Here is a 12,846-nt window from a genome sequence, read left to right as displayed (position 1 = left end):
AAAGTAAAGAGTCATTGAATTTCTCACCTTCTCAATCCATAGATGTAACACACACTGATGACTTCCATGAACACGATGAAGAGCAGAGAAAACGTCGCGGCGTATTCATTGAAGATGGTGAACCAGTAGTTGCCCGAACGGCTGGTGAAGCCGAAACCCAGAAGTAAACAGAGAAGACACACCAGACCTGGCGGAAACCAGAGGAAAACTACAGTCAGAAAGCAGACTAGACCTGAGAGAAGCGCTCATGAAACGCATATACCGCTGAACACACAGGATTTCACTTAGAAAGAAGCAGAAATATAAAGAGCATCTGCTGATCATTACGCAATAAAGTTTAGCGCAATTCTGTATAATTGCCCCTGCCAAACAAACAAACAAACAAACATATAAACAAAAAAAATCAAACAATGAAGCAACATCAAGAATATATTGGGATGGTTTTGTAATACAAATAAAATTAAAATAAATACATAAATAAACACCAAAAATAAACAGATAGATGAATGAATGAACATCAAGAAGATTGGGATGGTTTTCTAATATAAATAAAATAATACAATAAATACATGAATAAAAACAAATAAATAAATAGATAAATGAATGAAAGAATTAATTAATAATTAAGCAGCATCGAGAGTATTGGTTTTGTAATAAAAATACAAAAGTAAAATAAAAACAATGAATGAATGAATGAGAAATTAAGCAACATCAAGAATATTCGGATGGTTTTGTAATACAAATAAAAATAAATAAATAAAAAGGTGATTGAATGAATGAATAAATGAATGAATGAACATTGGGAAAGTTTTGCAATACAAATAAAAATAAATAAATAAATAAAATATAAGTAAAAAAAATAGATGAATGAATGATGGGATGGTTTTGTATTGCAGGCTCATAAAAAAAAATATACAATATTTACAAAACTTTCACAACAAACATTTGAAATATTATCATTTTATTACGTTAAACCAGTTCAAACTCCATTACTGACCAGTACAAGGCAAGTTTAGTGCACGTTCATGCTGGTCAAGCTGCAGTGATGAACACCTGAACCAGCTCGTTCAGTGACACACCAGCATTCACCTGGGGATTCCTTCTTACCGTTGATGGTCTCGTTGCTGAGTGTGCGTGACAGAAACTTGAGGTCTCCCAGTGGAGTGATGATGGCCGTGATGTTTCCCAGCATGCTCCCCATCCCTAACAGCAGCAGCATGATGAAGTACAGCACAGACCACAGCTGAGACAGAGGCATGTTCTTAATGGCCTCACTGTACACGATGAACGCCAGACCAGTGCCCTCCACCGCCTACACACACACACACACATCACACACACACACCACACGCACACCACACACACACACCACAATCATGTGTTTGATGTATGGAAAGTTCAATGAACAGCATTTATTACATTTATCAAAGGAATCATTAAATAGAAATCTTTTGTAACAATTATAAATGTCTTCACTGTCACTTGATTACTTTAATGCATCCTTGGTGAATAAAAGTATTAGTTTCTCTCTCTTTTTTATCTTACCACAAATGTTTGAATGGTATCATTGTTTCCAAATGTAAAGCGGAAGTTTTCAACATTGATAATTATAAGAAATGTTTCTTGAGCAGCAAATCATCATATTAGAATAATTTCTGAAGGATCATGTGACACTGAAGCCTGGAGTAATGATGCTGAAAATTCAGCTTTGCATCACAGGAATGGTGAGCAGAAGAGACTTCTTTCAAAAACATTAAGAATCTTAATGTTTCCAAACTTTTGACAGGTACTGTATTTATACAAATATTGCTACACAGCGATTTTTACACCAAGTTATCAAAGACTGACCAGTTGACCATAGAAAGCTTATAAGCAGTGGTGTAGTCTACGTGATAAGCAGGTATACGCCGTATACCCACTAGAAAATGTCAAGGATTTCCGTATGCCCACTAGGAAATGTCAAAGATCTCCGTATACCCACTTTAAAAAGCGTGAGGATTCGTAACAACATCGTTTTGTGAAAGAACTTTCATTCATAAATTCACCCCGCCGTGCCCGTGACGTCTGTGTTTGCGCAGCGACACGGATCGAATCGCGGAATCCAGCAACAAATGTAACTTAGGCTACTGTAAAGCGGAACGTCACGCAATTTGGCCATTTTTGAATGAATAAATCAAAAGTAATGATACAATGAATCAAATCTCGATATGTACTAAGTGTCTATGAATATTAAAGCTCGCTATTGAAATAAACTCTGAATGTTCTGTGTGTTTCTGTGTATGAGCGCTCAATGTGTGCTCTACTACACACTGACGCGCGCGTGACACGTGGTGTTTTCAGCGTCTATGAGGAGGACATGCACACATTTGAACTTCATTGCAGAGCTTTTATGAGAGTCACTATACAAGAATTTTACCATTTCATTTGATAAAACTATCGTCATTCATTCGTATCATATAAACACTCACAAACTTTAAAGTCTTCATGACAACCTGTCAAAATCAAAGTTTTGTATAGCTTGAAGAAAATATAACAGAAATATATTACTATTGCACAGAGTATACTTCAAGTAGGCCTAATAATAATAATAATAATAATAATAGTTTATTAAAACACACAGAAGCTCAAATGTCTTTAATTTACAACCCACCAAAATAAAAGTTTGTAGAGATAAATAAAGTAACTCGAGGGAATTATGAAAGAAATTCCATAGTAAGATGTACTTTTTAAAATAATAATAATCAAATCTATTAAAACATAATTTTAAAGGAATATCACAGTTTTTAAAAAGTAAATTTTTATTTGTGCTTATAATGTTTAAGTCTTTTAATTGTCAGCTGATAAAACCTGTGCTAAAGGGACCATATTCATATAACATCTAAGGCTAAATGTAGCTCTTTACTGGCTGAGTTAGATGCCGATTAACACAAAACAGTAGAAAATGGTTTTCTTATACCTGGTTTGTATTGCTTGTACGGTCTGTTTCTGATAGATTGTATAACTATAATGTTGTTGTTTTTTTGCTCAGAAAATATATTTATACAAATATATTTTACCATCCATATGGCCATTTTTTTGTATATTTTGTAATATATTTAAAAATACATCTGAAAATATATTTTTCTGTATGGACAAGGTCACTATACAAGCGAATAGGAGAAAAGAAAAACAAACCTGGACAAAGAGTAAACAGAGTGTAAACAAAAACACAAATATACTGTATAGAGAGTAATAAGTAAGCCTAAAATAATAAAATAATACAAATAAAATAAAGCAGAAATAGATGTACAAAATTCCGCTGGTAAATTGGTCCGTCATTGATCACTGTCGCTGTGTAGTAATGTGGACAATGATCTTATGATGTGGGTGATAAACTGGTCAGTTTACCGTGTCTAGTTCAGCCCCTAGACTGCACTCTTCAATCTTTGAAGCGATGGCCGCAAACCTCTCAGGATGAGTGTAGTTCAAATGACTGATCCAGGAGCTGACGTTCTCAGTGCTGATGGTCTCCTCAGACAGATCGAATGTGTTGAGCAGTAACAGCCTCATCCTGGGTCAACATTAACAGCACAGAAAACGGTTTCTGAAAACTGATCTGAAGAGCTTCCTTGGGAAATTACAAGTTTCATCTGCATTGTTTACTGAGCAAATAACACTCATATTATGTCAGTGTACTTTTTTTGGATGTTAAAATACTTTCTTGTATCACAATTTGATGTTCAGAGTCCCAGATGTCTTTCCTTGTCTCTCGGCCAAAGGAGTATTTGAAACTTTTTTCTTTTTTTACTTTTGTCTGACTCAGTTTAAGATGATATTTTGATTCCCCAAATTAAAACAAGCAAGTTTACAGGGATATTCAGATACCTGTTCACATATAAACATCATATTCAGAATATGGCTGCAACCTGAATTTAAACAGAATTTCATGTGCATGTAAACACACCCTAGTGAAAAAAACTTAGACCAAAATTTATTTAAAATACATTTATTTCATACTAAGTATACTACAAATCAATTAACATATTTACTGACATATCGCTAGAGACTTACTGATATTAATATTATAATAAAAAATTTGCAGTAGCCTACTTCTTTATTGCACAATGCACATTTCATAATATTAAGCCTAAAATGTGTTTAATATCACTATTAATAAGGATAGTATGATCTCTGTATAATATCTTTGAATGCAAGATAGCCTATTTAAAGTGTTGCTGAAGTATACTTGCAATTGTTCCACTTTAGCACAACCAAATAAGTATCTTTAGTTGAACGTCAGCACTATTTCCGGAAAACGAACGTATATTAAGTACAAAATTAGTTGTTCCGATTTAGCAGACTTTGAGTATATTAATTTAGTATACCAAAAGTACAATAGCTGGGTATTTATATTAAATAAGTACATAAATATTTAAAGGTATTTGTAGTGTACTTATACTAAAATGTATGTGAAAAATGTATTTTTCGATAGGGCAGTCAATGAGTCCATTGCAATGACAGATGAGGGGAGTGTTTTCGGAAACCTATTTGAAAACCATCATTATTGTTGTAGATTTCATGATAGTTCTGTGAATAAGTGATGGATGATACTCTGTCTGAATAGTTTCAATAAACATTCTGAAAGACGTCATCTGAAACAAGCTTAAAAATAAACTAAGAAAAGCTAAGAGGTCATAAAATGAACCGACTGCAAACATTCCGTTTAATGTTTTATGGAATAAAATAATGAGATAACGATCGATCATTCATTCTGCACATCATACGACCCAAGAGGTTTGTGTATCTCTCGATAAGATCACAGATTGACTAAACCTCATTTTTAAACTCGTATAGCCTACGTTAGAACATCGCTGGCGTCTCACCTTTCCAAACAGCTTTCGTAGTTGAAGGTGGCTTTAAAGCCGTAGATGGAGAAGGTCACGATGCTGGCGAACACAGACGTGCCGCAGTTGATGAGTGATACGACCACGGCCTGCCTCTCGAAGTTATTGTTGTGGTGGTTGTAACTGGCAAAAGCGATCAAAGAGCCAAAGCCCAACCCCAGAGAGAAGAAGATCTGAGTGGCAGCGTTGATCCATGTTTGAGGGTTTGCTAACTGCTCCAGCTAAACACACACGTGTTTAATGCACACTCAACTACAACCCAAACACTCAGAAATCAACGAAGAATCACCCAACAAGCTGGACTTTCTTACCTTGGGTGTGAACATGTACTTCACTCCGTTCCAGGCCCCGTGAAGAGTGACTCCACGGATCAGATAGATGATCAGAACCACATATGGAAACGTAGCTGTAAAATACACGACCTGTGGAGGGAAGTCAAAGGTACAATGGTTTGGAACTAAATGAAATTTGTAAATTAAGATGGTTTCTCTAGTGATATATTTTGACATAATTATTTTTAAATATTTCGGTGATTTTATTTTCCTGGAAATATTTTTCGGTCATGTCTTCAGTGTCAGATGATCCCTCAGAAATCATTGTAATATACTGATTTGGTGCTAAAGAAACATTTGATCATTGTTAAACATATTTTATTTATTTTTTGGATTCATTGATGTATAGAAAGTTCAAAAGAACAACATTTATTATCAATAGAACTTTTTTGTAATATTTATTCATTTAGTCTTTATGGTCTTTTTTAAAATAAATTTAACGTGCCTTTGCTAAATAAAAGAGGCCTACAACTTATTTAATTTTCTCTTCTTTTCTTTTTTAAATCTTACTCAGCCCAAACTTTTGAATGGCAGTGTATTATGATTTTTTTTAAATAAACCCATTTTTATATAAAAAATAAATAAATAGAGCAGCTAAAATTATTTTCAACATTGATAATAATAAGACATTATCTTAGAATGATTTCTGAAGGATCATTTGAAACTGAAGACTGAAGTAATGGCTACTCAAAATTCAGCTTAGAAAGGAATAAATAATAATTTTTATAATTTTTTTTTAAACCAGTTCATTTTAATTGTAATAATATTTCACAGTATTAATGTTTTTACTGTAGGCCTAGTATTTTTGATCAAATAAATGCAGCCTTGATGAGATTAAGAGACTTCTTTCAAAAACCTTAATGTTTCCAAACCTATATATACCATCATACACTAACACACACACACACACAGTGATATATACGTATATATGTGTGTGTGTGTGTGTGTGTGTGTGTGTGTGTGTGTGTGTGTGTGTGTGTGTGTGTGTGTGTGTGTGTGTGATGTTTTTATGAAGTGAAATCCGACACTTAAACTATAAAAACAAACCTTTCAAATATTTCACAAGATGATAATTAGTCAATTAAAAAACATATGAATCCATTTCAATGTTTGATGTTAAGGATGTTATGTTTACTTCTGTACAATAGACGGTTTTGGTGTTAGTCACCAGTTGAGAATCAGACGGTTTAGTCTCACCATCCCGGTAGATTTGACCCCTCGGACGATGAACAGGTAGACTATGATCCAGGCCAGCAGGAGACACAGCGCCTGGCCCATGTGAATGCCTCCGTTCTCATCGATGGAGGACGAGATGTTCAGCGTCTCGCGGTAGAAGAAGTACTGTGTGGGTGAAGCCACCTCACACTCTTCCAGATACCCCGTCCGGTTACTGTTGACGGGACACTCGGCCCAGGGAAGCACTGACTGCAGACGCATTAACACACAACACATTTCTGATCCACAGATCCAGGACAAATACTTCCTAAAGATCATACTCCTTATATCAAGTTGTTCCACCTGAGTCAAACAAATCTTTTCAGAAACTACTTAGGAGCTACTTAGAAAAAGTTCTCATTTTAGTTTTACTCTACAACACTGAATAGATTTTAAGATTTTAGATTATTTAGTCATTTTCTGCCAAAGTAACTAAGTTTAGTTTGGTTTACACATCAAAAAGTGATTTTCTTGTCTTATTTTCTAGTACAAATATTCTTTACTTAAGATGCTAAATAACAGGCTTTTTTTGATAAAAGTTAAGTTTATGTTTGAAATGAGAAAAAATATCTGCCAGCGGGTTAAGAAAAATCGACTTATTTTAGAGGAAGTTTCTTTTTTCTGAAGCCATTGACTTAGTTTTAAACATAAACATTGAGTTAACTTAATATTTTCCTTATTTTAAGCATAAACAATCACTTAATTTTTATACATTTCTCCCAAAACCCATGTTATGTTGCATCTCAAATAAATGTATCTTGTAAGATTGTACTGGAAAACAAGACAAAAACACTGAGGAAGTAAATCACTATTTGCAGTGTAGAGAATTAAATCTCATATCAAAATTGTCAATATATTTTCAAATATCCTATTCGCTATTTGTAAATTATACTTAGCAAATACACAAACATATTCGTGTGTAACATATTTTGGTGGATTTGATGATGCTTTTAGCTGTCAATAAAAGTGTAATCCACATTTTACAGTGAATAATCCATTTTGACCATCGACCTTCCTCATCTCTTTATATCAGCATTGGGATAATTGATAAACACAGATTAAACATTATTCTCTTCATAGAAACATCTACATTTATTTTTCAATAAACTAACCTGAAATGAATGGAAGAGATACCAGAAGCTCCAGGCGTTGATTACGTTGTAGTACAGACACAAGTACATGGAGGTCACAACACTGGCAATGCCTGAAAAATGCATGTACAGATGAGGATGATGAAGGATGATATCTGATCATTTTATGGCATTAAATGTCTTGTAAATGAAGAACGGGACACTGACCCAGTCCACCCAGATACGGGCTGATGGCGGTCCACGCTCCGATGCTCCCCAGATGCATCTTCTGACCGATGGCCAGCTCCATGCAGAACAGAGGAATCCCCTCCAGAACCAGCATCAGCAGATACGGGATCAGAAACCCCCCTGGAGGAATACAAACACACACACAAAAAGGGTCACTTTAAAGTCAGCATAAAACGGAAGTTGTGATCGTCTATCCTTCCCTATTGAGACGTATATTTAAGTTAAGTGGCTTTTGGAACAAGAAAAAATTATTTTGGGGAATTGAATGGATGGTTGTGGTTTGCTATTGGTGGATCTCATGTGTGATTGACAGGTTGCCCCGCCCTCGAGCCAGCAAACGCATCATCAGAAAAAAGATGTTGCTGCAAGAGGAAGTTATTTTGATTAGAGATAACGAGGGTACATGCATTAAAAAATTGTAATGTGCATGGATAAATCATTGAGAATAAATATGACAATATTTCATAAAAAAAAAAAGAACTTTGATTTCATGGTGACTTTAACCAGTAGCCTCTTAGAGTTCACTATCTCTGTTTATCAACTCCTATTTCATCATTGTGTGGCTTCATGAGGACTAAAGGACTAAAACTTATCTAAAACTAAAACCATAACGTTGAAATGAAAATAAACATTAACTGAAATAAAATAATATATAAAAAAAACTTTAAATATATTTTATTTCAGCAACATTTCTAATTGTCATTTAGGTTAATTTAAAGTTCTAAAATAACTCAGTTTATATTACATTTTAGTTTATTTAATTTTTTTAGAGATAATAAAAATGAGAGAACAAAATCACTAAAATTTACTACAATTTTAACTAAATTTCAAATGTATATATTAAGAAAAACTTTAATAGCATATAAATGATACTGAAATAACAATGGATGAATTTCATGCTTTTTTTTTACCAGAGAATTTCCATGACTTTTTCAGCCATTTGTATAATTCACTTTTACAAATCAGTTTATAGAGATTTAAGGAGCACATGTCAGGAATTTATAGATATAGATTAAAAAGTTGGTTATTATTCATGAAATCAACATTTTGAAATTACTTGCATAAAAGATGCAAATTCTAGATGCATTTATGCTATGCAAAATGTGATTAATAAGAACATTTCATTTACTGAAAATCATGTTAGGTTCATTCCATGTTATTTGTACAGTGTAAATGTGAGCACTTTGGAGGTTGAGCACCTCTAACTCTCTCTAATCCTCACAGGAAAACAGGATTACTCTGGATAATGAGGGAATTTTGGAATACTTGACAGCATCATGCAAATCAGCAGTGACTGACTGCGCATAACACACCTTCCTTTACGTCTGTACTTTGATCGCATTGCTAAACGGTAAACAAAAGATTTGTGAATTTTTATTCAGGAGATGCTCCACAAAGACGCACTGAATGCATAACCAGAGACGATAAAGCAGACGAATGAAACGGAGGAGAAATGCTGATCAGTTTTCTGCCAGATGAATCTAGAAGAGCCTCAGCTGAAGTAAAGCAGGAATCTCAGTTTGACTTTCTGCTTCACTCAGAATTCCAACACTAAATTTAACCATAGAACAACTGATATGTGCTGAGAATCTGGATAAGATGCTCAATGAAGTTCACGGACCATAAAACTCTTTGATGACGAGAACACTGACTTTCTGCACAAATGAGTGCACATGAAGAGACAGTAAACAAGAGAGAAATATATAAGTATATAAACACTTACTTCACTTATCTAACACTTCTCCTACTGCAATTTCATTCAAAGAAAATTGAAAAGACCTGCATGATCTCTCTCTCTCTCTCTCTCTCTCTCTCTCTCTCTCACACACACACACACACACACACACACACACACACACACACTCACTCTTGAACATCTGATATTGCTCAACACAATTTCTCTCTCTCTCTCTTTCACACACACGTACATCTGAGATTGCTCAACGCAATCTCTTTCTCTCTCTCGCTCGCGCACACACACACACACACACACACACACACACACACACACAATGATTTCTGATTTAATAACATAAAAGATGCACTAAAATGAGAAAAATGTATGTAATTGCTAATAATTAATAATAGTATAATAATAATTAATATAGTAACAGCCACAGTATAAAAAGTAAATATTGACTTTTTTTTACTATAATGAACCATTTCTACCTGATCTGTTTGTGAAAAATCTTTTATCTTTATTAATGTAATATATTCAGCTCGATTTAGTCCTATTAAATACAAATGAGCTCATTTAGACATTGCCTATTTTTTGTTCATTAAATTAAAGGCATAAGATGACTGACATCATGTTTTATCATATGTCATGCATTGCAGTTAATATTGACCAAAATAACATCTTCATTGCATGTCCAAATGTTGAGGATTGAAAGGATTAAACTTTTATTGAAGAGCCATGCTTGTTTTTCCAACTTTTCCACATGCATCCCACTGGTAAGACACCCATGAGCATCATCATGGAGGATATAGCTAATGACTACAGTGTAAAATACATAATCATCCAGGAAAAACTCTTTATACATACAGATAAACTTTTTTTTTTTTTTAACAAAGTAGAGTTGTTTTTGATATTTCTAAGATTTAAAAAGCAAAAAAAACAAAAATCTATTATTTTAGATTTAGGGATTTTTTTGGGAAAGAACTATAAAATTGCACATATTTTGTTTTGTTCTGTTGTTGTTATCAGTGTCTCTGTCAAGAACTAAACGATCTACACTGCAAGCATGAGGAGAAAAAGTAAAACACAATCATCTTACCTCCTCCGTGCATCTGGCAGAGATACGGAAAACGCCAGACATTCCCAAGTCCCACTGCATAAGACACACATGCCAGGACAAACTGCATAGGACTGTCCCAGGACGGACGGGCTTCCATGCTCAGGATGATGATGTCCTTCAACACGGTCCACTCGAACAGGAGGAGATCACTCACACTGCACTCTGCAAATCCCTAGAGAACAATGGAGTCTGGGAATATTTCAAAGTCCAGTGTGCAAATGTGAAGTTCAGCTCAGAGTGTAAAGTGGGAGTTTTCTAATGAAGCCGGAGGGAGGGATGGAAAGTTTCACTGTCTGCTTTATTTACGTAATTCAGGTAAATGTTTGATCATAGTGTGTTATCTCCTCAAACATTCATTATCGTCTTTTTATTGCAGAGTTTCTAAAAGAGCCAAGTACATTCTGTAAAGACATAAATAAAGACGTAATAAATCAATCCTTTGAAGGTGTTTTTAGTGCCTGTCTGTCTGTCGCTTCAATCTATATTTGTTGTCCTACAAGTTTTAGCAGGTTTATCCAGTTAAAATGTAAAATCTTGCTCTTCTTGAAAACATAAATATTTATGACATCATCCTGAACAACCTTTGTCCAATCAGATGCTCTGAAGAATGAAAAACTCTCTCTCCTATAAAACCACCTGCAAATGATGTCCGGTTGATCACGAAAGATTATTTTTATTATTATTGTGTCTAGTGGGTTTGTTGGTCACATGAAATAGACGTTTTGCATTTTAAGATAATGTGTCAAGTTTAAAAGAGCTCAGAAAAAAAGTTCCATTCTGCAGTCTGTTCCATTCATAAAAATGTAAAATTAAAATAAATAAATATTCTTAAATAAAACACTTACACTTTGCAAAAATACATTCTGAATTCTGTTCCATTTTTTGTAAAAAAAAATAAAAATAAAATAATCTAAATTAAAATAAATAATTTTAAATAAAAATAATACAATCATCCATGTGTCATGACCCCATCAGGATGGAAAGGTCATGAAGGTCATACACACCTCAAACTTAATTTACCTTTAATCACTTAGACTGAGAATGCAAACAATGCTTTGCATTGTACTTTAATAATCAACTAATTGACAATAGTTGTGTACGTCATGTAGAGCTATATTGTGCCCAACATTTGACGTTTTGTATTTTCACAGGTGCGTGACCTTGATTACTTTTTGAAATAAGAAAAAAACTCAAGCCTGTTTTACACAATCAGCTTATGCAGTGAACATTATAAATATGATATGAATATGCATCACTAATATGCACCGCAGACGTGAGATGTATGAATCAGGCATTCGTTTTTAAATGCCTCTTTATGCTTGACTTTTGTGGATGCAGCATCATGCAAAACCAAATGATAACATATATCAGGGATTCCCACACTGGGGCTGGGGTTGATGAGAAGCTAATAATTAATTAAATCATAATTAAAATAAAAAATAATTAAAAATAAAAGCTATTCAAGATATTATATAGTATTAAAAAGATGGAATATTTTATGCTTAACTGCATGTCATGTGACCACATTAACCATCGAAAAAGCATGTCAATGTGTTGTTAAATTATTGAAATATTAACTTAAAATCTCAGAGGGACCTTAAGTAAATATTTTAGCTCAAAGAGGCTCGGCTTGCAAATACTCACAGACATACTTGCCATTATTTAACCAAAATCAAAACCATAAAAACATTTAAATAAGAAGAATAAAAGCTAAAATAGCTTGGCCTATTTGAAGCATTCTAAAATAATTCTGCCAGAATAAAAAGTGTCTGATAAGTGGGAGGTTACTGAAATAAAGTGATTACCCTATTTGGCTTGTCAAATCGGGAACAGACAAGAAAGGGAAACATTTCCCAAAATGCAATGGAAGAGTGACAGGTGCGTCCCATCTGCGGAGGTCTCATAACTCACAATGTGACCGAAGCTTCCTTCATTGGAGGATCGCTGCAGGCGACACAGCTGTAAAACTGCATGCAAACTTGTTTTTCCACATGCATCCCACTGGTAGGACACCCAAACGCATGTATTTGCTCCAGGAGTGACCCAGGTTTATTTGATGTCTCAGCAGCCTCACTGCTCGAGCCGCTCTGTCCCGCAGTGATGATGCGAGCATTGTTCTGGAACTGGAACAAAAAGTGAAGCCGCTCAACGGGAGGCGCGCACACATAAACATCTCTGCACTAAACATAGACAGTAAAAGAAATGGACACAGCGACCCCGTTGATTTAAACGGAGAGAGGTGAAGCCGAACATGTGCACTCACCTCCTGATAGCCAAGCGTTCTACGCAGGCTCAAACT

At 34.5% G+C, this 12,846-nt stretch overlaps 1 protein-coding gene across 2 annotated transcripts in view; it reads right to left on the bottom strand.

The window, feature by feature from the left end:
• Positions 1–12,846, bottom strand: part of slc6a20 (solute carrier family 6 member 20) — a 19,870-nt gene extending 7,024 nt beyond the window's left edge. Inside the window, exons 1-11 of one of the 2 annotated variants that reach the window (XM_077221536.1) lie at positions 12,811–12,846; positions 12,459–12,670; positions 10,527–10,719; positions 7,729–7,869; positions 7,543–7,634; positions 6,413–6,640; positions 5,195–5,305; positions 4,863–5,104; positions 3,388–3,550; positions 1,108–1,312; positions 28–187 (exon numbers count right to left, since the gene is read on the bottom strand). In XM_077221536.1, the coding sequence (XP_077077651.1) occupies positions 28–187; positions 1,108–1,312; positions 3,388–3,550; positions 4,863–5,104; positions 5,195–5,305; positions 6,413–6,640; positions 7,543–7,634; positions 7,729–7,869; positions 10,527–10,644 (1,460 nt within the window). In that variant the 5' untranslated portion in view covers positions 10,645–10,719; positions 12,459–12,670; positions 12,811–12,846. Of the gene's footprint in view, positions 1–27; positions 188–1,107; positions 1,313–3,387; positions 3,551–4,862; positions 5,105–5,194; positions 5,306–6,412; positions 6,641–7,542; positions 7,635–7,728; positions 7,870–10,526; positions 10,720–12,352; positions 12,671–12,810 lie in introns of both variants that reach the window. The other variant, XM_077221535.1, reaches the window with a different exon arrangement.

Source organism: Siphateles boraxobius, unplaced genomic scaffold, assembly GCF_051911475.1.
Source record: "Siphateles boraxobius isolate OS27281-9 unplaced genomic scaffold, OSU_SipBor_1 84, whole genome shotgun sequence".
Classification (NCBI taxonomy): domain Eukaryota; kingdom Metazoa; phylum Chordata; class Actinopteri; order Cypriniformes; family Leuciscidae; genus Siphateles; species Siphateles boraxobius.
Note: the sequence above shows the minus strand (reverse complement) of the source record. Positions and strands in the feature narration are given on the sequence as shown.